The 25,094-nt window shown below is 41.8% G+C and overlaps 1 protein-coding gene across 2 annotated transcripts in view; it reads left to right on the plus strand.

Annotated features, from left to right (window-relative positions):
* The window catches only part of ELP3 (elongator acetyltransferase complex subunit 3), a 185,382-nt gene continuing 160,288 nt past the window's right edge, over positions 1-25,094 (plus strand). The window contains exons 1-5 of one of the 2 annotated variants that reach the window (XM_033937686.1): positions 1-394; positions 2,315-2,414; positions 9,062-9,200; positions 10,657-10,727; positions 16,266-16,329. In XM_033937686.1, coding sequence (XP_033793577.1) covers positions 376-394; positions 2,315-2,414; positions 9,062-9,200; positions 10,657-10,727; positions 16,266-16,329 — 393 coding nt within the window. In that variant the 5' untranslated portion in view covers positions 1-375. The remainder of the gene's footprint in view (positions 395-2,314; positions 2,415-9,061; positions 9,201-10,656; positions 10,728-16,265; positions 16,330-25,094) is intronic. The other variant, XM_033937685.1, reaches the window with a different exon arrangement.

Raw genomic sequence — 25,094 nt, forward strand, 5'->3', positions numbered from 1 at the left:
CTATATAATCTGCATTTGTCTCATCTGCTGAAGAAAATGGCAAGAGCAACCTGTCAAGCCTCTGCCCATCCTTTTGCAACTTCATATCAGCGCTGCTAGTCGGTTCCACGCTTTTAGGGAAACCATGGCCAGGGCAGCTTCAAATCGATCAGAGCGCAAGCGCAGCTGTCTGACCAGTCCTATCTCCGTGTTGTTGAACTCGAGTCTGACGGTCCCACAGCGCTTTGCGTATATGTCCCTTTCCGGCGCCCGTAGATTGCTGCCAGTGACGTAGCCGTCGCTCAGCTTGGTGGTTGCTGTGGTTTTCGTTTCTCCCCGTCAGTGCCCCGCATGTGAGGTAGCTGGAGATCACGTAAGAGGTACCTGTGGGCAACCATGAAGCAGAAGAAGAAAGGTGAGCGCACGCTGCTTTCGTGCCGAGACTCGGGGGGAGGGTCTGCTGGGGGTTGTGGAGCTTTTGGTATTGGTTGGCTGGTCTCGTGCGTGGAGCTGCTTGTGTTTAGGGGTTGCCCGGTTGACCCGGCTCTCGCCGCTCCATCATGGTGGCCCAGAGGGTGAAATAAGCAGAAATAAGAGTGTGGCGTAGTGGTTAGAGCTACAGCTTCGGCACCCTATGCTACTCGTGACCCTGGGCAAGTCACTTAATCCTCCACTGCCCCAGCTACATTGTGAGCCTGTTTGGACAGATAGGGAAAATGCTTATTTGTAACTGAGCTCCTTTGGGAAGACGGGCAAAAAAAAAAAAGAAGTAAATATACAGTGGAACCTTGGTTTACGAGTTTAATTTGTTCCAGAAGTATGCTCCTAAACCAAATTGCTTGTATATCAAAGCAAAGTTTCCCCATAGGAATTAATAGAAACTTGCTTGATACGTTCCCCCCCCCAAGGCCATGGCGCTGCTCTGTTCCCTCATCTAGGCCACAGGCGCTGCTCCATAACCCCCCCCCCCCCCCGCAATCCGGTATCCCCCCGCTCGCATTGCCTCTCCCCCCCCCCCCCCGCGATCTTACATCCCCTGCCGAGCACCCAAATAACATCCCTTACCCCAATTTGGCACCATCACCAACGCACAGGACATGCTAGTGCCCGAAGATCCTCCCTCTGGGCTGGGCTGGGCTGGACTGGACTGGACTGGGCCTTGAGCATTTGCGCATGCTCAAGGCCTTCCGGTCTCGCTCAAGGCCCAGCCTAGCCAAGAGGGAGGATCTTCAATGCTCAGCCCAGCCCACAGGGAGGATCTTCGGGCACTAGCATGTCCTGTGCGTTGGTGCTGGTGCCGGTGCCAAATTGGGGTAAGGGATGTTATTTGGCTGCTCGGCAGGGGATGCCAGATCGCTGGGGGGGGGGGGGGGGGCGCTCATAAATTGAGTCATACTCAGTTTCTGAGGTGCCGATTTTGCGAATGTTTTGCTCGTCTTGCAAAACACTCGCAAACCGATGCACTCGTAAACCGAGGTTTGACTGTACTGTGGTGCATAATCTTAAATCAGAGCTATCCCATCATCTTTTGTCTCGTTAGGCAAAGATCACGTTTACTGCCAGACTCGATTTGGAAAAAGTGGAGTTAGGCAGGAGTACAGCCCTGGAGATGAGAGAAGGGGGGGGGGGGGCTACTAGCCCAACATGCTTGAAGAGCAAGCAACCGATAGAAAAAGATTCATGAGACATAAGGAACTGGAACATGTTTTCTGAAAAAGCCTATTATGGAGAATTACAGGCTTAGACATTTTTTACTTTGTAGCATGTAGTAATTGTAGGGGAAATTCTGTAAGAGGTGCCTAAATAAATAGGTGCCTAACTTCAATTAGAAAATTGGCTTCAATTATAAGCTTTAACAAGTTCATAATATAAAAAATTAATTGGGAGATTAGTGTCTATCTTAGGTGCTATTCTACAAAAGATAGGTTCCTAGTGGCACCTGATACCAAAATAGGCATGTTTAGGGGTGAAGAGTGACTTAAGTGCCACTGGGCATGATTCTCTAAAGGACTTAAGTGACGGTAAACCCTAGCCTACATCACAGGCACCTAAGTTTTAAAAGTTAGGTGCCACTAAGCACGATTCTGTAATTGGCACCTAAGTGTGATAGGCGCCTAAGTGTGGTTAGGCGCCAATTACAGAATCTGGCCCTATATGAGTTTCCGTTCATTTGGGGATTTAGTGAAACATACAATTTGACCAGCTTTTGCTCATAATTGGTTCGTTTTTTTAAAAAAAAGCTTATTAAGTTGAGCTTTACTTGTGGTCAGTAATAAGTCAAAGGAATTGGTCAGAACCTAACAGCTGAATGCATTTGTTTATGTTCTGTTTTCAGGAGATCTCAGCCATGCTGAGTTGATGATGATGACCATTGCAGATATCATAAAGCAGCTAATTGAAGCCCATGAACAAGGAAAAGACATCAATCTAAACAAGTAAGTTGCAGTAAATAGGCAGGATGTGGGGTGTTTTTGTTTGTTTGTTTTTTAAGCACGGTGACAATTTAGTTTGCTCATTTTCATACTTAAATTGGGTGAGAAGTTGGATGAGCAACAGTATTTGTCATGGTGGTCAACGGAATTCAGTTTTTGGTGAAGGGAAAAATGACTGGCAGAATGTTACAGGGATTAGTATCAGACCCTGTCCTCTCTGTTTCTTTACACATGGCATTATGGATGAGCTGAAAGGGGAATGTGTTCCTATTTATGGATTACATGAGAATTTGCAACAAGGTAAATTTACCATTGGAGTAAATAAGATGAAAAATGACTTGCCAAATTCTTGATCATTCTTACAATTTTCTAACTTATGCTTCAGGAATAAATAATATATAGAAGCAGCAATATCATGCATTTTGGGGTGTAGAAATCCAGGACCAAAATTAAATTTTAGAGAGAGAGAGTGAGATAAAACAGCAGTCATAAAACAAGAAAGAGACTTGCCATCTCTGGTGATCAAAAAGTAGCTAGTAAGTGAAGTGTGACAATACAGGAAAAGCTCATAATGTACTTAGATGGAGAGAGATATCTCTAATAGAGCAAAGTAATATTACTACTTTTCGGACCTCTGGTTTGATCCCACTTGAGTGCTGTGTTTTGGTGTGGAGCCAAAATCGGCAAAGCAGAGGCAGTTCGGAAGTGAGTCACCTTCTACTGTGTATTTATGACTTCGATTGGTTACTTTTCGAGATTGGTCCTACCTTTTGGTTTGGCCCATTGTGATACTTCTGGTGGAATTATGCACAACTGCAAAATGTAGAAGTTGCACAGAATTTTGCACAGGCAGGGCCATTAGCTTGGCAGCATTGGCTTGATTAGCCCTCAATCTCCCTCCTGTTGCTGTGTTAGAAGAGAAGGAACATGGCTGCATCATCCTCTTCTGCTATTCTGGGCCTGGCTGTTCTTTGAACAGTGTGGCTTCTGTATAGGGTTACAATTTATAGTAGTAAAAAAAGAGGACACGTGGTCCCATTCCGCCTTCACCCAAACCTCATCTCTCCTTCCCTTAGCTGAAGACTGCATCTGGAGGGCCTCCAAGCATGCGCAGATGTGGCACGATGATGTCACATGCATGCACACGTGTATATTTTCACTTCGCTGCATTCACCCATACTTGGAGGCCCTCCAGACGTGGCCCCAAGCTCTGGCAGAGCCAGAGTCTTTAAAAACCCGGACCAACTGCCAGGTTTTTAAAATCTGTCCATAAACCCTGAAAGTCCTCTAAAAAGAGGACATGTCCAGGTAAATTCAGACATCTAGTAACCCTTTTGATTTAAAGGAACAGTCAAACCTAGGATAGTGGAGGAGGAGGATGTGATCTGATGTTTAACCTTCTCTTGCCCTGCATAAGAGATGGGATTGAAGACAACAAGGAAGGCTTTCTACAGTGGTGGTGGTGGTGGGGGGGGGAGTGCAAGATATGGAGGGAAGGACTGCAGAAGGCTGGCAGAAGTATGCCTTGGGAAGGGGGCAGGGGATTGCAGGAAGTTGGAGAGACTATGTGTTGTGGTTGGAGGGGGTATATGTTACAGTAGGTAGGACTGTAGAGAGCTGGGAGAAGGAGTGAATGTCATGGGGAGGACTGGAAAATGTTTGAAGGGAGTATATGGCCACAGAAAGCAGGGCTGGAGAAAACTGGAGGGAGTGTGTGCCATGGGATAGGAGATATGTGTCGCAGGGTAGCTGGAGAATGCATGTGGCATGGAGGGGGGCTCTAGCAAATTTTGGAAAGTTGTTTAAGGAGTTGGAGAAGACTAGAAAGGGTATGTGCTATGGAAGTGGACTTTAGCAAGCTGGAGGGTAGTATGTGCCTTGTGGGTGGGTGGGAGGGAAGAGAGAGGGCCTGTAGCTAGCCAATTTGGGGGTGGGTGTAGCGTGGTGGTTGTCAGTGAACAAGCTGGATGTATGCTAAAGGAGAAGAGAAGACGTGAGGGTATGTACCTGGAGGAGAAGTGTGGGGTTTGTTTCTGGAGAGGGAGAAAACCTGAGTACCAACAGAACTGGAGGTCTTAGTGGAAGTTAGGGAGAAAGAACCTGCCTTTGTCTTTCAATCAGCTGGAGCCAAAGTAATCTTAAACAGCTCCAAATATGAGGCCATTTCTTTTGCCAACTCCTACAGCCCTCTTCCTGCTTCCCCCTTCTATTGATGGTCAGTCACTTCTTTCAAAGACTCAGTAAAAATCCTGGGTGTTCTCTTTGGTGTTAAGCTCTCCTTCAAATCTCAAACTGATGATGCCTTATGTTCTTTCATTGCCTTCATCACATCCATTCCATTGGTTCTTTTTTTTTTTAATCACCCTTCCATGCCTTATTTCTCATCTGGATTATTGTAATTCACTCTAAGCTGGTCTCCCTTTCTATTCAATAAAGCATCTTCAATTTATTCAGTCTACTGCAGTAAAGCTTCTATACCAAGCCCATCATTTTGATGACATTATCTTTCTCCTCATCACTGAACACTAGTTACTTGTTTTCTCCCATATTAAGTTAAAGATTCTTCTCCTCATTTTCAAAGATCGCCTTCTCTTTGCTCCGTATATATCGGTAACTTCATTCATTATGTTCCCTCTTGTTCTTTCTGCTCTTCCTACTGTAATCTTATTGCCCACCTCCTCTCTTTGCTTGAGCATCTCCCATGAATTTGCCTTTATCTATCTTGGCTCTAAGCTTTGGAATTCTTTTCCCTCCCATATCGGACTTCAACCCTCCTTTCCTAAATTTGTCATCACTGAAAACATCTCTTTCAGGAGGTCTTCGAGCTCCCCTCTGCTTAACCTTCCTTCTTTTCCCTTTTCCTCCACTTCTTCCTTCTTAGTTCTCCTTACTGTCTCCCTTTCCTTCTTTTAATTTTGGTTTTGTAAACTGCATAGTTGGCATACTTTGGCCTATTTTGCAGTATATCAAGATGCTGTAAATTAAATAAATAGATAAATATTGAAAGCAAAGAGCTTCTAGAGAACAAGTAAACAGAGGAAAGGTGGTGTGTGGTGAAGGTGGAGGGAATAATAGAGAGACTTTCACCCTGGAAACGAACAGAGAAAGTTGGGGTTGAACCTACCAGGAGAGGGTAAGGGTTTCAAGCTAAGAGAGATCTGTGGTATGTGGAACGTGAGAAGGGTGATCTCAAACTCAGTTCAAAATGCACAAATGACAGAGAGGAAAAGGTCTCAGTAACCCGGCAAACAATCCAATTAGGATAAAACGCTGGAGTTCAGTGAGTGGATTTCTACGTCCAGTATCCCTTGAGAAAGCCAGTATTTAAGGCGAAACGGGTCCCGTTGGGGATAAGAAAAACCTTGACTGGGTTTAGATTGCAGTGGGAATCTGTGAACCACACTTGAGATAAGTGTTTGTTTTTTTTTAATCAAACTTATTTATTTCTAATTTATGACAAGATTAAATTATAAAATTAAAAAGATAAAAAAGAATTTAAGTAGAGTCAAAAGCACTCCACAGAGAGGTTTTTTCAGGTCAATGAAAGATTCTGGGACCCTGACTAGTGCAAACTGTTTTATCCTAATTGGATTGTTTGCTTGGTTACTGAGACCTTTTCCTCTCTGTCATTTGTGCATTTTGAACTGAGTTTGAGATCAATTTTTGGTGCTGGTTATATTATATATTTAAATCTCCACATCTCATTTTTTGTGAGTTATATTGGAACATGAGAAGGGAAAAGGATGGGGTGAGATTTTATGTTTGGGGGAGAAGTCAGGCCTTATGATGAGGAGAATCTTGCACAGAAAAATTATGAATAAAGAATACATTTTTCATTTCTTTTGTATACAAATTTTTGTATACAAATTTTTCATTTCTTTTGTATACAAATTTCCCTAGAAAATAGGGTGCACACTGTGTATTACAAGCTATATGTATATAGGCTTAAGAAGGAAAATATTGTGTAATTTGTTAGAAAGATTGACTAGAGTGGGATGGATAGATGTGAACTGCTTGTTTACTCTTTCCAAAAATACGAGGACTAGGGGGAATTCAATGAAGCTACTAAGTAGTAGATTTAAAACAAACCAGAGAAAATATTTCTTCAGTGAACATGTAATTAAACTCTGGAATTAGTTGCCAGACAATGTGGTGAAAGCAGTTTGCTCAGCAGGGTTTAAAAAAAAAGGTTTGGATAATTTCCTAAAAGAAAAGTCCATAATCTATTATTAAGATGGACTTGGGGAAACTCCACTGCTTATTCCTAGGGTAAGAGCACAAAGTTTGTTTTACTCTTTATTTCCACTTCTTATATATACCGCTTCTATTTATAGCAGTTTACATTCATGTACTCTTAAATATTTCTCCCTATCAGTCCTGGTGGGCTCACAATCTAATTATGGTACTTGGGGCAATGGAGGATTAAGTCACAAGGAGCAGTGTGGGGATTGAATCCACAACTTCAGGGTGCTGAGACAGGGGTTCTAACCACTAGGCCACTCCTCCACTGGGATCTTGCCAGGTGCTTGTGACCTGGGTTTGCCACCGTTGGAAACATGATACGAGAATTGATGGCAACTCTTATATTCTTACCTAAATACCTTCAAAAGTATCAGAAGGAAGCTTTTCCCATAGAATGGTAATGCTCAAGGTTAAGGGGTCACCAAATGGAAGCTAGAGGGAGGAATGCTGAAAAGTGATATGAGAAAATACCTTTTTAATGAAAGCGTGTTGTACACCTGGAACAAACTTCCAACAAAGATGGTAGGAAACAAAGCAATGATCAAATTCAAGCAAGTGTGGGATCGATACCTGAGCAGCTTGGTGGAGGCAGAGAGAAATCAGAGACAGTAAAACCTGAGATTTATATATATATATATATATATATATATATATATATATATATATATATATATATATATATATATATATATATAGTAGGTTAGGCAGAGATAGACCACACAGAGTCTCTCTTTCTGTGATCTGAGGTGTCATCCTCTTAATGTTCAAGAAAAAAAGATTATAAACCACAGGGACAAATAAAAGTGGAGGGTGTTAATTTTCTAAGTAAGAATATTAATGAACAAATTTTTTCAACAATGTTTTGTCTTTAATTTTTTTTTTAAAGCCAAGTATACAGATCATTTAAAATTGTAACCTAACTTGGGGACTTACAAAGCCATGCTAGCGATTCCCTCTTGGCAAATGTGATGAAGCCCATAGGACTTGAATGGGCTTTGTTGCATTTGCTGCATGGAAATTACTAGCCTGGCTTTGTAAAAGGAGCCCTTATATGTATACCGAAGTAAGGAGCTCTTACAAAGCTGTGGTAAGCTGGAATACAAGTTTCAAGTTTATTATGGATTTGATTAATCGCTTATTCAAAATTCTAAGCGACGTACAAAACAGTAAAATAGTAAATTACAAGTATCGAGGGGAAACGAACCAGATAAATACGACTGACTTGACAAAATATATGATACAAAAGGAAAAAATAGGGAAAGAAATACAAGTTAATGATAGTAAATAAGACGAGTAAGGGAAAAAAACAATAGGAAAGGGGAAAGCAGTGAGCTTCAAGGAAATTAAGAACTAAGATTCAGTGGAAATTAAGAACTAAGATTCAGTTGATGCACCTAATCTAATTTTCTAGTTGTCAAATGCATCTTTAAAAAGAAAGCATTTTAACTTGCTCTTGAATCTATCTAAATTATGCTCTTCCCATATGTGAATTGGGAATAAATGACATATTTGGGGTGCTGTGATGGAGAAAATAAATTGCCACCGTGTATTTATGGTTTTAAGTGAGGGAACTATTAATAGATGTTGGTCAGTAGACCTGAGTAATCTTGGAGAGGTATAGGGAATCAATAGTCTATGAATAAAGGCGGGAGTTTTATAGAGAAGAGATTTGAAAGTCAGTAGACTTAATTTATATATTATACGGTGCGCGACTGGAAGCCAATGCGCTTCCTTAAGTAGTGGTGTCACATGGTCAAATTTTTTAGCTTTCCTTATGAGTTTAATTGAAGCATTTTGAATGATCTGTAAATGTCGGATTTCTTTTTGGGCAATTCCTTTAAATAGCATGTTGCAATAGTCGATTTTTGAAATCACCAGGGAATGAATTAGTGTATTAAGTGACTTGGGGCATAAGAATTTAGAAACTGAACGAATTTGACGTAGTCTAAAGAAGCTAGATCTCACAATACTACTAATATGTTCATGATAGGTAAGTTTGCAATTGAAAATAACCCTAAGGATCTTAATGCTACGGATCGACTGCAGGATGGAACCTTTAATAGAAATTGGAAACAGGAGCTTATGACCTTCTTTCCAGGGGAAGAGCATAACATTTGATTTGTTAACATTAAGAGCTAGTCTATTTGCCTCAAGCCATTGGTGAATCGGTTCAAGTTTCTTATTGATTGCTGTTGTTTCAAGGGGATTTTTGGAGTGTAGCGGGTGTAGCAGTTGAATATCATCTGCGTAAGCAAAAACGTTAAAGCCAATGGATTGGCAGAGAGTCATCAATGGTGCAAGAAAAATATTAAATAACATTATTTCTTTGAAGGCTTCTTAGTTTTCTTTTTCTTGGATTTCTTTGGAAGGATGACAGTGCTATGTTGTAATGAAGTTATTTATTTCAGGCTTAAAACCAAGATCTCTTCCAAATATGGGCTCTCGTCACAGCCTCGTTTGGTTGACATCATTGCTGCAGTGCCTCCTCAGCACCGGAAGGTACTTGTGCCAAAATTGAAGGCCAAACCCATCCGAACTGCCAGTGGGGTAAGCAACTGAAATTGGCACCACAGTATCAGCCAGTGCCATAACTTTTTTTTTTTTTCTTTTGGTTTGGTTTAAATATCATTAGTGTATTGGGTCAGATCTTGTCCCTATTCTTTTTATTGTTATACATGACCAGGTGCTGTATACCTTTGTTCATGGCCTACAGGTGTTTTTTTTTTTAACTTCCTCATTTGAAGACCGTAGGACTGTGTTGCTCTTCAGAATCCAGTATGTGTTTTCCCTTAATCCCTTTCACTTGCTGCAATGTGCCCAACTTCACTGGCTGTGGCAGTAGCAGTTGAGCCCATTGTATGTTGCCACAGGGCTATTGGTCCGACTTTCTGCCTACTGGTGCCTAAGTCCAAAACAGGTGTCTACATGAATAACACGCCTACAATCTTCTCCCTTAACCACACTTGCTTTCTGGTAGGCGCCTTGAACTAGGTCCAATTAAGTGCAATTTATATCAATTACAAAGTGCTAGTTTTAATTATCTGTGCCAATTAAGCCTTTTGATTAAGTCAGGTGCCTAGATTGGCTAGGCCTGCTAATCTAGGCACCTGACTTTAGGCTTCATTTATAGAATTGGGGCCTGTGTGTCCCAAATATGGTTTTCACTTACTATTTAATTGAAGTAATCATAAGGCTGGTTTTCCATGAGTTACTAAGGTAGAAAAAGAAACAACCACAATTTGTAGTGCAGTCTTTGGTAAAATACATGTGTTTCTCACAATCTTAAGTGTATTTGATGCATGTACAACAGGAGCAGCCATTGTGTAAAAAAAAATACATTCAATAACTCAGTTTTATATTTGTAAATGCCAGCTCTTAGAAGTATAGGCACTGGATTTCACAACTTGCACATAGAAGAGCCAGCATTTATTTATTTCAGTTTTAATGCCTTGCTTTTCTAGTCACTCAAGATGAATTATAAGATTATTTAAAATAAATTTTTAACATGAAAAGTAAAAGTATAAAATATGAAAAAAAAATTGGAGTAAGAATATGAAATAATACACAGTCCTGGGAGCATAATTCATCTTGTAATTCCATTCAGTTTTTCAATTCTTTTATTTGCAGCTTCAAATTTCTATGTATAATTAAAGCTGCCAATTCACGGAGAAACGATTAAGGAGCCAAGCTTCCAAAACTCAAGATTTTTGGGTTGTGGTTATATGTTAGGGTGGTAAGAACACTTCTCCTCTGTCACCTCCAAATGTGCATTTAGCAGACTCTTGAATGAGACTCCAATGCTGGAGTTTAGAGGTATATATTTATTTAGATTGCAAAATAGATAACACATGGATACTTTTCAGACCTTCCCATACCATGCATAGAACGCACCATTTTCAAAACTATTCATGTTGCAATTATACACATTTAAGGAGTGTCTTTTTTTCTAAAATCTCTGCACGTTTGTAGTAGATTTGCATTTTTATGTCGGTCTTTGTTGCAGATTGCTGTTGTAGCAGTTATGTGCAAGCCTCACAGGTGTCCACATATTAACTTCACGGGAAATATTTGTGTGTAAGTATATGGAATGTATCTTAGTGTAAGAGAGAGCTCATATTTTACTGTGATTGGTGCTGTAGGATTTTTCTTCCATACTAGGAGAACATGGGAGTCCCACAATGTTAGAAACAAAACCCTTATTAAGAAAAAGTGTTGTCTTGTTAGCAGCTTGATGACCTGCAGCAGTAGGCTGCTCTGATTCTTACCTATTTTTCATTTTCCTATTAGCAGAATAGTTAAAAAGTTCCTTGTAGGGGAGCACACACAGATACAGAAAACAGATGTTTGTCTATACAAGCACACCTTCAAGTTTAATAAGGTTTTTGATTAATCGCTTAATCATATTTCTAAGCAATGAACATACTAAAATATTTAGGGAACAATACAATACTTAACAATAATTAAGTCCTACAGGACTATTAACAGACTTAACAAACCCATAAACACAAGGAAGGAAAGGGAAGTGAACTACAAAATATTTAAAAGAAAGCAGAGCAATCAAAGAAAATACATAAGGCAGGGGAACAGAAAATTTCCATAATATTATACAACAGAAATAGAATTAGCCAGAAAACTGGCTAATTAGTCATCAAAGGCATCTTTAAAAAGAAAAGTTTTTAAATTACTCTTAAATTTCTCCAGATTGCACTCTTCCCTCAAAAGATAATGCACTGTCTTGTCTTTGAGTCCGTATTTCTCCACCTCCTCACAAGTAAAAAAACTTGGGGCTTCTCCAGGGCTAAGACAACAGCTAACTATCAGTACTAGAGTTCTGCTGATAAGGATGTTTTGAAAATGCATGTTAGAAAAGGAAATAAAGGTCCACAAACAAATCATAGCTGACGACATATGTAGACCGACAAAACTCCGGATTCGTGCTGCATAATCTCTTATGAGTTTGAATGGCTGGGTTGATTGCTGGCGGCTACTTAATCCCACAACAAAAGATTATACATTTTATTCTGCTCCCCACCATTCGTACTCAAGACTTGACTATTTTTTAATTTCTAAAGATCCGGTCCCTATGCTTTAATCTTCAAAAATACATGAGATTTCGATATCAGACCACGCAATGTCATGTTGCTTCTTGTGGTCTAGTGAGGTTTTGGAGATTGAACACTTTTTTGCTTCAAGATCCAAATTTTATCTCACATATTGCCAAGTTGACAGATGAATTTTTTTACCCACAATGATATTGACAACATCTCTTTCTCTACTGTTTGGGAATCATAAAGCATGGCTCTATGGAGAAATTATTAGTTTTACTGCTTTTTAGAGTAAAATCAACCAGTCAGAGTTTAAAGCACTGAAAAAGAATATAGCTGTTTTAGAGTCTTAAGTTAAATCATCAATTTGATCAATTACAAGACTCAAATTTCAGTATAATGAGATGTTTTCCCAACATTGTATCTGCTATTACTTTTAGACAATCTCCAGCATATTATTCTGAATCTAATAAAGCTTTAGGTGCTTATATTAAAGGGAAAAGAATCAAGCAGAGAATAGCCAGTATCGCATCCTCTTCAAATAAAATACTTCTTTCAACGTCTGACATTTTTATAGGAATTTCAAAAATATAAAGATCTCTATAGAGCTGAATGTCAGGTGTCTGAAGAGGAAGTTGTATCATTCTTCTCAAAAATTGATCTTCCCAAGCTCTCTTCAGAACAACAAGAATATCTGAGAGATGGAATACCGTCAGAATTTTATAAAACTTTTTCTGCTAAACTTTCTTTAAAATTGCTTATTATAATACCTTACTAGCAAACAGTGATTCATTAGGAAGTTTTTGGGAAGCTAATGTTATTGTCTTGCATAAGTGTCAACTCCACAAAAGCCGTTGAATGAGCAGATAGCCCTGCGCAACTGATTTAACAGGCAAGGAGCCATTTCTTGATGAGTAAATTTCTTTGAATAAGGACCCCATAATCTTCTTTTTCTTTTTTTTTTTTTTTACATCTGTTAGACAAAGCTCCAGGAAATCTAGATCTCCTTTTTGTCCAATATTTGCTTTGGAAAGAAATCATTTTTTTGACTATTGTAACTACTGCAGGTTTTTTTTGTGTGTGTGGGGTTTTTTTTGTTTTTTTTAAATCTTAACTTAAAAACAAATTTTTAGTGTGATAACCTGTGAAGTGTATGGTACCTTAGTATAATATTATATTGCTGCATTATGTTCTTGAGCACTCTAGCATATGTTTGAATCTGATATTAGCAGTAATATACCATTTGGGCATAATCAATAAAGTGAAAATATTCTTACAGCAAGTATCAGGTGTGCAGCAGTAGCTAAAAGGTTCCTCTGTGTTCAATGTTCTTACACAATTGTATGCTACCTGGCAACTTATTCCATAGACCTGCAGCAATCACTGAGAACGCAGAATGGCTTGTTACAGCATAATGTACAGCAGTGTCTCTCAAACGTGCCATGACATAATAGTGTACCCTGAAGAGTTTCCAGGTGTGCCACGAGAGATTCCAGAATTTTACTTTATTTTTTTTTAAATTCCCTTTATAAGTATACACTGGAAGAGATGACATGTACTTTAAGTCTGTCAGTGTTATGAGCATCTGCGTGCGTAAGGATACAACTGCCCAGACAAACATCATTCTTTGATGTGATTGGTCCTTGAAAACTAATGGCAAGGAATTTTTATTTTTTATGCAGTAATTATCCTAACTTGAGCAACAAAGCAATCAAGGCTTTGTTACCGTTTGGATCTTATTTTTGTGAACTTGGATTTTCAGCTTGGACAGAAATTTAAATAAAAAAACAAAAAAAAGAGAACTGCAGATGGTGGATGATGAAATGTATTTGCTTGTCGACTGCCGAACTGCGTTTTGTTTTCATTTGCGCTCAAAAATGAGCACATCCATTACATTGATTAGCAAATCTATTTACTTTAGTTTCACCATTGTTACAATTACCCATACATACATAGCTTAAAGAACTTTAAATTTGAGAGTTATTTTGTTGGTTTTGCTCTTTTATAATTTCCATTATAATGTGCAGTGAAAAACATTTGCTCTGTTTAGTGTGCTGGAGCTAAAACTGTTTGAGAGACGCTGATGTATGGTATCCACAACCAATTGCATGGTTGTATCAGGTCTTAAACTTCTACCTGGTTTATATACTACTCCTGGTGGCATTCTACTGTGCGATGCAGAATTTGTACAGGGTGGGGATGCAGAATTACCTGATGTCTGCACAGATTTTCATGTCCGGTCAGCGCTTCCTCGCTGAGGCCCGAATCACTGCCGGAAACATCTTCAAGCAGCCTGCAGGGGCTTTGCAGGCTTCCTTCTACTGTAGTCCTGTCCTCGCAATGATGTCACTTCCTCTTTCTTTGGCGGGACCATGGTAGAAGGAAGCCTGCTGAGTCAGCAGCAGATTGCCATTAATTGGAATCGGCGTGGCAGAGGTAGTGGAGGAATGCTGGATTGAGGACAGTGGGGGGAGGGGCAGGGGTGAGAGAGAGATGCTGGCTTAGGAAGGATAGGGAGTACCGTCTAGATACAAATGGGGAAGAGAGAAGCTGGCTTGGTTGTGGGGGGGGGGGGGGTAGCAGGGTAAGAGAAGGTATCTTGGGGGGGGTGTTTTGGTTCACAATGTAGACTGACTTTGTTGTATAAATGCTGTCTCCAGCTTCAGAGATGTGTAGACAAGTGTTAACATTGTAAAATTTCATACCTTCTGCTAGCAGGGGTGGGCAAACTTTTTGACTTGAGGGCCACAATGGGTTCTTAAATTTGCCAGATGAGCTGGGTGACCCCGGAAGGGGGGGTGCCGCTGGGCGACCGAGTTCCGATTTGTCGCAGAATGATGATGGTAAGAGAAAGGGCTAAGGCAGAAAGAACCCTCCCAAAAAAGGGCAGACAGTTGTCTCTGGTTTCTGCTGGTTTCTGCTTTCATCTTTTCACTCTCTTCCTTCCAGCATCTGCCCTCTCTGTCTCTTCAATCCAGCATCTGCCCCTTCCATCCACTGTCTGCCCCTCCCCCTTCCATATGGTATCTGCTGTCTTTCTATGCCCCTCTCCCCTTTCCATCCAGCCTGCGTCCCCTCTCTCCTTTTTTCATGATTCATTCCAGCTTCACTGCTCTCATTTTTATCTCTCCTACACCAGATCTAGTATCTTTGTCCCTCTCTCCTTATTTCTCTGCTGACCCCGCTCCCAGCATCAGTCTCTCTCTACTTTCTCATTCCTTTGTCTCTTCCCTTTTCCTCATCTGATCTCTCCATTCCACCCTGACCCCTTCCCCTCCTCTAATCTCCCTGCCAGCTGTTTCCTTTCTTTTTTCCTCCTCCCCTGTCCAGAAGTATCCCTTCTCCCTTCCCTCCTCCCCCCTATCGAACAGTAATTCTCTTCCCTTTCCCTCCTCCCCTCCCAGCAGCATCTCTGCTTCTCCCTCCCTCCAGGTCCTGTAGCAGCTCTCCCTTTATTTTCCTTAGTCCAGCAGCTTCCCAGTCTCCATCACTCCCGGTGCTGTAGCAGCTCTCCCTTTTATTTTCCTTAGTCCAGCACCTTCCCAGCCCCCCACCCCTCCCCTTGCCTGGACTAACACTGCTGGTGCTTTGCACGGTGGCCCCACTGCACAGGAGAAGAACCAAGGAGCAGCTCCTCTAAAGTGCTGCAGCTCATGCCTGCCACAAGCACTTCGTCCGCTCAGGCACGAGGCCTCATCTCGGCTATTTGCGACGCACGACTGCGCCACCCGCTAAACCACACCAAACGTAGGTTGGCAGTGACGCTCACTCTCCTTCCATACAACAGTTGCCATGCCCCCTGAGTGGGACCGATTGCAGGAGAAGAGCGCAGGGAGCAGCTCCCCTAAAGCACTGCAGCTCGCGCCTGCCACAAGCGGACGGAGGTCGGTGGCGACGCTCGCGCTCCTTCCACACACCAGTCATGGAGAAGGGCGGACAGTCGGCAGGCCGATTTTTAACATCTAAATGGCCCAGATATGGCCCACGGGCCGTAGTCTGCCCATGTCTGCTAGAAGAAAGTCACTGAGAAAAATTTGAAGGCTCTTTGTTTTCTCTAGTATAATTTAATGAAAATACTAAATTGTGCTAAAATTCTGGATTATAATTAGCAAAAATATTGTTTAAATGTTGTCAAACATGCAGAATTTGCAGATTTTTTTTGCAGAATTTTGAAATTTTTTTTGCACAGAATTCCACCAGGAGTAATATACAGATAAAACCTGCTGGAGATACCATGGTACCTGAGCATACAATCTGATGAATCATCGTCAGCACTTTATATTGCACCCTCCATATATTTGGTAAACAATGTAGTTGTTTGAAAATTGAAGTCATAGATGTATACTGATTACTCCCGTCACAACCCTCGCAACCGCAATTTGAATTATTTGAAGTGCATGTAACTTCTCTAAAATTTTTCCAGTTGGGTGTTAATTGCAACGAGAAATAATTCCTCAGATAATAATAATAATTTATTTCTTATATACCGCTATACCGTGAAGTTCGAAGCGGTTATCAGATGAATGTATAAGTTTTCATTATACTGTTGGATGTTCCATTTTTATAGGTACTGTCCTGGGGGTCCTGATTCTGATTTTGAATATTCAACACAGTCATACACTGGATATGAGGTATGTTCCTGCTTCACTAATGTATTCTGCTGAATCTCATTACTACTGGAAAAAAGGGAAGAGGCGAGAGGGGTATAATTCAGTTTGAATATGGCTAAATGTGCAATTTGATTCATCATTATAGGATAATGACAGTTTCTCATAGACTGTTAGCAGTAATTTGTAGACCTTAAATTTCACTCAGGCAGGTCCTGTAACCCCATATTGAATGGGCCCACATGATGTGATATTTCTTTTCGGATATGCTTTCTTAAAACTTCTATATTTGGAGATGCCTCCATACCATCATTGGAAGCTGACCAAAATATTTGATAAGAGAGTTCTTATAGCTGTAACAGATATTCAGGGATTCCTTTTCAGTAATAAACTTTCCTACAGTTCTCTGGCCATGTCATCTCAAGCATCTTTTTTTCACCCTTTCCTACTAAATCTTTGTCTTTTCTTTCTCTTTTATAACCAAGACATCATTTGGCCTCACTCTCATTCTCTGGAGAACTGGAGGCTAGTCATGCCTATGCACCACTCTGCTCTTTAATGAGCGCTCTCTATTTTGGTGCTGTAACATGATCTTGTGCTGCTGCTCCAGTTCCTTACTTTTGGAGCAGCTCTCACTCATCCCTGTCATTTCCTGCTGCAAGTGCGCATCCATGTTTATCCCTTTCAGCTGCATGTAACCAGAAGTAGTATAAGCAGTCCTGTTCAGCGTTAGTAAGAAGAGCAATACAACATGGAGTGGGCACATACTCCATGAGGGAGGGCAGGAGGACATATAGAGGGAGAGGGAAGGATGATAAAGAATGGGCAAGATTTGAAGGAGATAGGAGGCCAGGAAAAAAAATATGGAAGGAAATATATAGGCAGTGAATTTATACTTCAGACTAGAAACTGAAAAGGGAAATAAAAAGGAGGTGAATTGGAGGAAGGAAAGAAGTTAACAGAAAAAAAGATTGCTTGAATGAGTGGAGAAGATTGGAGTAGTAGTGGCATGTTAAAGAACAGAAGAAACACCTATGGAACTGGAGAGTCTAAATGTGTGTGTGTGGAGGGGAAGCTGTTGTGAGATGAGACATGTAGAAAAAAAAATCTTAAAGAAAATACTGGATAGTTAGTCTGCTCATTTCTGATGTAATTTTGCTTCTTGTGCAACAGGGCTGATAGTCTTGACCAGGGGTGCCCACACTTTTTGGGCTTGCGAGCTACTTTTAAAATGACCAAGTCAAAATGATCTACACTGTACGCATAGAAAATGTTAATTATCATTCCTATTCCAGGGTTTTTCAAAGAGGTCAAAGCAGATGACTCTATGCACTATCACCTCAGTAACAACCATACAAAAATACCCCCTCCCTTTTTACTAAACCAGTGCTGCTCTCGACGCTCATAGGCTCCCTGCGCTAAAAAACTCTATTGCGGTTTAGTAAAAGGGGACCTTAGTGTAAAATATAGACAGCAGATATAAATTCAGACACATTTTGATCACTAAATTTAAAATAAAATCATTTTTCCTACCTTGTCTGGTGATTTCATGAGTCTCTGGTTGCACTTTCTTCTTCTGACTGTGCATCCAATCTTTCTTCCCTTCTTTTAGCCTGTATGCTTCCTCTCCTCCAGACCTCGTTCCCTCCCCCAACTTTTCCTTCCTCTCTCCCTGCCCTTTCTTTCTCTCTGCCTCCCTTTCTTTTTTTTCTGTTTCTCTTTCCTTCTGTCTCCCTGCCTGCCCTTTTTCTTTCTTTCTCCCTGCCCTCCCCCAAGCCACTGCCACTGCCATTGCCATCGGGGACCAGGACTCAAACGCCACCAATAACAGGCGCTAAGCTCTCCCTGCTTCGGCCAATCAGCATTCCTCTCCCCGACGGGAAGAGGAAGGCTGATCAGCCCAAGATTGTGTTCAACCTATTGGGGGAAATGCTGCCGGGTCCTGCCTTCGCGGAAACAGAAAGTAGGCAGGACCCGGCAGGAAGAAGAACAAATGCTTCACTAACCTGTCTCCCGCATTAGCCCGTAGCGAACGCTTGCTTCAGGGCTCTCAACATGTGCGTGCCGGCTTCCCTTCTCCCCCCCCCCCCCCGGACATAACTTCCGGTTTCGGAGGGAAGAGAAGGGAAGCCGGCACGTACACGTTAGAGCCATGGAGCATAAGTTCGCTACGGGCTGAAATCTCCAAGCCGGTTTTTTTTTATTGTTTTTTTTTATGTTCAGCAGCGGCGGCGGCAGCAGCAGATGACAGCTGGGCGGACCGCCCAGCTAAAAGGCCCTAGAGAGAACACTGGAGAGGAAGGCTGATCGACCCGGTAGATCAGGACGGCAACACGAGTCTATCACGGAGCCCGGGATGGGCTCCGTGATCGACTCGCGTTGCCTTCCTGAGCTACTGGTCGATCGCGATCGACGTGTTGGGCAGCCCTGGTCTTGACCATCGGGTTAAACCCTCATTAGTTGCAAGGATTGTAGAAAGATCACTGTTTTGTTTTCATGCTCCACCTCCCATCACTCTTGAATGAGCTCCACCTCTTCAGTCTTATTCTCAACAAGCGAGAAGTAGGGAGCCTGCCTGTCGGCTTGAATTTAATCTTTATTATTTTCGTTTTTATATTCAGTTGGAGGCTTTCGGTACTGCAGAGGATCCTGGTCACCCCAGGGCATCTCTGACTTTGAGAAGATACAGACTCCCAAGGCTGAAGTCTGTATCCCAAAGGCATATGCCTCGCATGAGTCCTGTGTGGCCAGTCTGCATCAGTAGTCCTCAAAGTTGAGGATCCGTACCCTTAGGATCAATCTTGCTCCAGATTCGTTTCCCTGTGCATCTCCAGCACAGTAGCAGCAGCCTATAGATTTCTAATCTGAGGAAGAAGGGATTATCTTTGAAAGCTAATCATAAACTACATTTAGTTAGTCCAATAAAAAAAGGTATTTTTTTTATTTGGTTTTTGTTTTATATCTACATATTATCTTGAAGAGTGGACTAACAGGACCACCACACCATTTCAGCATCCGGGGAAAATTGCGGGGTCCTTAAAAGGTTTTTCTGAGGTTAGGGATCAGGTTCTCCATCTCCCAAAACCCCTTTGCTACATTTTTTTTGTTGGCATTTTTTCTCCAAGGACCGTTTTAGGCATCAGAATTGCTATTGTGGCGGCCATCTTGGATTTCCCGATTTTTAATTTAAAAGCCTCCATCTGCCTCAGTATCCTTAATTTTCAATAGAAAACAGAACAGATGGATTCCTTGGAGATACTTTGGATTCTTGTTAGATTTTCAGTGGATACATATCTGAAGAGGGTCGTTGTACCAGTGCATTGGGTGGGGGGGGAGGGTAGGGGAGCCAAGAACTTCAGGCTTCGCCTCTCCTGCTTCTGGTGGCTTAGTTGCTCAGTTGGAGCATTTTTTCTGGGCCAGAAATTCTGGCAGGAGACAGAGAATAGACTTGGTATCCCTAGTGAAGCACAGCCACATGCTGGTGGCTGCACTTCACTGGGGGATACCAAGTCCATTCTCATTCAGGGTTATTAGCTCCCAGCTGGGTCTGACCATGATCAGGTGCCAGCCCTGGATCTCTGAAAGGATCCGAGGTTATTCAATCCCTTCGGCCTGAAAAGTTAGATTTGTGGAGGTGCTCCAGGAGCTAGAGTCAATTTTGACATCGGAGAGGAAGTTCCGGGCCATCCAGGCGTCAGAATTGATATCGGGGTGGGGGTGGGGGGAAGCTGGTTGGCCTGGCGCTTCTGTTTACTGTGTCGGGAAGCAGGTAGACTCGCTTTGCCTTCATGATCTACTGGTCAATCGCGATCGACCTTTTGGGCACCCCTGCCTTAAGGCATAAAGACTATTCACCTGATGTCGTTGCCACGCTCCTGAGACCTAAGAAGCAGTCCAAATGCGAAAGCCAGAACTTGGGTTTTGAAGGCTTATGGATGACTAGTTTTTTAAGGTCTAAAATTAAAGTGTACTTTTATATTTCTAGAGCAACTCGGAAGCATCACCATGATTTTCTTGCTTTGTGGCCCAGGACTTTCACCCTGGGATTGAGTTTTGTACTTTGTTTTCCTTAATCTTTTGAGGATAAATTGCATGTTTTTTTTTTTTATACTGAATAGTTATTGGAATTTCTGCTTTCTAAAGAAGAAGTTAAATCTTTGTGTTTATTGTCTCTACACTGATAGGCTGGCTATGGAACTGTATAAGGAAATGTTGGCCCTTCAAGGATAATTTTATGGAATTAATATTTACCTTTTGATCTTTGCCCAGTTGTAGTTGAATATTTGAGTGTTTTCTTTGCTTAATTTTCATTTCCTTTATTATTTTGCTTTTTCCTGTACCATATAAAGGTTTTGTTGTTTTATGTAGTTTTCAAAATTTAAAAAATAAAGATAAGAAAATGGCCCTCTTGATTTGCAGTTATAACCTATGTGCACAGCAAACAGAATAGGTTGGGAAGGGTTTGCACTTATGCACATAATTTTGAAAAATCAAAAATACATGATTTTTTGTGGAAAATCTGTGTTATGTATGTATAGTTTTCTTGGGTTTATTTTCAAAGTGAAGTTATGTGAATGCTTTTCACTAATGCAGGCTACTGTAAAATTATTCCTGCATGTTTCTCTATAGCTGGGAGGTGATATTTTGTAGACTATTTGGACCAAGCGGTCATTTTCAAATATGCAACAGAGAGCTGCATAAAGAGCAGATGTGTCTACGTCTCATTGTGGTCACTGAGATTATGTGCTATACATTTTGGAGGGCCTCCATAGCTTGCATGCATTTGGAAATGCTTATGTCATCAGTTGGGGGAGAAAAAGCATACACATCTTAGCCTCGTCAAAACTTCAATTGAAAGAATTCAATGATACAAAAGGAGATTGGTCCTTGAGGCACTATTTGTACTTTTGAAAAGGAAAAGGAGTGAGTTTGGGCTAGATTCACTAAGCAAACCAATTGTGTACTGATCGGTTTGCGACCCCTTTTCGACTCGATTTTACTCTGGCCTGATTCACTTACCTCTCTGCCGATCCGATTCCGATCCACGCATGCAAATGAGGGGAACCGCATGCAAAGTAGGCAGGGACGCGATTCACAAAACAAATTTCGTGATCCGACTGGGCTGGCCAATCAACCCAAGAAGTGACTGTTGGGGACCAGTCACAAACATCCTTTCTGACTCTCCAACTCCATTGAAGCCCTGCTCTCTGCTGCCTCAAATCTGTCCTGCCTGCCGCCCTGCTCTCTCCCGAATCGCCACCCTGCTCTTCCCTAAATCTCTCTTGCCTGATTCGATTTGCTCCTCTTTGATATCCAACTGTTCAGTCAGTCTGGAAGCAGAATCTAGAGCTGTGTTAGCTTCTTCTAAGCTTTCCTGTAATGAAATAACCCTGTTTTCAAACATTTCTGCCTTTCGCTTCAATTCTGCATTCTGTTTTTGATGTTCTCCCGAATCTCGCCGCCCTGCTCTGCCCTGCCCTGCCCTGCGAGCCCGTGGTTTTAACCTGTGGGTTTAAAGCAGGTTAAAATCACGCTGTAAAGTGAAATTTAAAAAAAAAAAAAGTCACAGCTTAGAGGGGTCTTACACGCATGCGCAGACCATCTACAGATGGTCTGCGCATGCGTCGGGATCACACAGTAGCAATCCTTGTTGGCAGATGGGAGCGTTCTTCCTATCGCCCCCATTTGAATATTGCTGGTTTTTTAATCCATCGGACCTGCCTGGATCGGACATAGATCGGTCACGATTGGGCAGGTTAGTGAATCTAGCCCTATGAGATTAAAGAGAAAAATGATATTCTCTCCTCCTCCCTTTTTAGCATTGACCTGTTTTTTTAAAGGTCTGATAAGAGAGAACTCCATTCATTCATTTTGTCATCTTCAAACACAAAGTTGAACTGATACATCTCTTTCTAGGTCAGTCAGGTGACAAGAGCTCTAGACTGGTTGATGTGCACTGTAACTTATTCTGTGTTCTTGTTTTCTCACATAGACCAGTCCCATGAAGTAGAGTACAAAGAATGGTGTTTCCAAATGCTGCATTTATTTTTCTCCTCATTCTGGGTCCTCTTCCCCCCCCCCCTTATAACAGGGTTTCTTGAGCCTGTCTGCAAGACAGTACTGTCAGGTTTCAAGGTATCCATAGTAAATGTGGATGAGAGATATTCATATACTGAATCTCTGCTATACAATATTTTGTTGAATGCATATTCGTTCTGCCTTCAAAGATTAGGAAAAGGGGATGGCAGAGGCTAGAGGAAGGAATAGATTTAAGAGAGAGACAATTTTTAATTAAAAAAAATTTTTTTTTAAGAATTCTTACTTGTAAGGTTTTTTCTATTCCTTTGTACTGTTGAATACAAACTTGCTTCCAGTTAGTGCTAAGTGCATAAGAGCCAATACTTGAAAATTATTGAGGATGGTAAACCCATTGGAAATTACCTCTCTTTGGACACAGTCAAGGTCTTTGATCAATATTGGGTGTATTCAAGCACTCATAGAACTGGCTCCTATGGCTGAGTATGATGCTTCCATAACGCCAACAAGTTTTTCCTGATATTTACATAAGAAACAAAAAAATGTATGTTGAATGAATGAGTGAAACACACAGTTTAGTATGTTTTTCATAATAATCATATGTGGGAATTTCATCCCCTCTCCCCATAAAGTTCTTCATATATCCCTTGTGTTTTTCTCTCTCATATGAATCAGCAGCAGCAATAAATATTTTAACGAGAACATGAACAAATTTGTATAGAAATTTCGTTCTAGCAATTTCTGACATGGCTTTGTACATTACACTGGTTCACTCAATATACATTTTTTATTTCTTACAATCTTGGTGCAGGCAACAGCTGAAATGGACATTTTGGATGTTTTTGACATTATTTAGATAGATATTCAAAAGGATATAGGTGCATAGGAAGGCTTCTACATGGTTAAATTCTGCTGGCTGGCCCCAGAGCACATATTGAGAGACACTTTTACCAACTAGTGGCATTGATTATGTGCTTTGACCCTTATGGTACTATCCAGTTAGTACTGAAGTGGTCTTGGGTAGAACCAGGACTTTCCTGGTTGGTGGCAATTTTTAGTCTGCCAGCAGTACAAGTGCTCAGATAAAGTTGGGACAGCAAAAAGTCTTTTCTAACTTCTTTATGGGCCTCAGTTTCAATATTGGCTGGCACCTGTATAACGGCCAATTTTTAAAATCAACAACATACACCAGTCAATATTAGCATAAAATAACCAACAGAGAATGACACGGGGAAAAAATCTGGCCCCGTCACCGGCCCACCATCCTCTGCACCGCCCCGTCACCGCCGTTCCCTTCACCGCCCCGTCACCGTCACCGCCATCCCTTTCACCGCCCCGTCACCGCCACTGCCATCCCATTCACCGCCCCGTCACCGTCCCCGCTGCATCCATATAAGCCTTAGTACTGTAATATTTAGCTTATTCCTTTCTTATAAATCAAAGTTCCTGCTGCTGAACTAGAGAAAGAGATGTTCAGCTGGCAGGGCTTTGTTTATAAATTTTTATCAACACAACTAATATACTATTTTATCCTAAAGCAAAAAATAAATAAATAAATATAATTTTTTTTCTACCTTTGTTGTCTGGTTTCTGCTTTCCACATCTTCTCATTGAATTCCTTCCATCCACTGTGTGTCTTCTCTCTGCGTCTTCCATTTGCTGTTACTGTGCCTCTCCCTTAACCCCCCCCCCCAATTGGTCTAGCACCCATCTTCTTCCCTCCACTCCCGCATAGTCTGGCATCTGTCTTCTTCCCACTCTGTCTTCCACATTTCCCTTGGGGGTCTGTTCCTCTCCACCCTCCTTCAATGTCTGTTCTATTCCTTTCCACCACCACCCTTCCCTCCCTCCTTTACCATCTGTTCCTTTCTACTACCCTTCAGCTCCTCTCGCGTGGCCTATCTACCTTCCTTCCTCTTATTTTCATGGCACGTTACAATGTAATTTGTGCAAGCCACTGGAGCCTGCAAGCTCGGTCCCTGTCCCATCCCCACAAACCATCTCGCTTCTGTGCTCCTATTTTCTCCATTTCTAATATCTCCCCTATGTATCTGTCATTGCCCCCCCTGTGTCCATATACCATCCCCATGGCATGTCCCCTTTATGTCTCTGTCCCTATGCCCCATGCACATAATTTCCCCTCTTTCTGTTACCTTCCTGTGTCCAGATTTCCCCTATCTTCCTCTTCCATACCAGTGTGTCTCTTCTTTTCAACCCCATCTAGCTTTTTTCCCTCTTTCTTCCCCACCCCCCTGCTTCTAGAATCTGGCTCACCTGCCAGTCCTTCCCTTTCTTTCCTGCTGTGGGTTTTTCTTTCCGTTTTCATCCCCTTGGCCCAGAATCCTTTTCCCTTTCACTCCCTCCTTCCAATTTGAGCCGGGAACACTAGCGATCGCACGGTCCCCGCAGCCACTACCTGCCTGCCCAATCGATCCTAGTGTTTAGCCAGCTCTCTCCCTTCTCCTCACCTTAGTTTATAGGTTTTCTTTTTCGGTGACCTGCACGCTTTCCCAAAGAGCCGCGCACGAACGGCTGCTCAGTGTTCAATCTTCTGCTCTGCTGCAACTTCCTGTTTCCGGTTGCGTCAGAGCAGAAGATTGAAAACTGAGCAGCAGCGGGTGCGCGGCTCTCTGATAGCGTGCGGGTCGCCGAAAAAGAAAATCTACAAACTAAGGTGAGGAGAAGGGAGAGAGCTGGCTAAACACTAGAATCGATTGGGCAGGCGGGTGTGAGCTGCGGGGACCGCGCGATCC

This window comes from Geotrypetes seraphini, chromosome 3 (genome assembly GCF_902459505.1).
Source record: "Geotrypetes seraphini chromosome 3, aGeoSer1.1, whole genome shotgun sequence".
In the NCBI taxonomy this organism is placed as follows: Eukaryota; Metazoa; Chordata; class Amphibia; order Gymnophiona; family Dermophiidae; genus Geotrypetes; species Geotrypetes seraphini.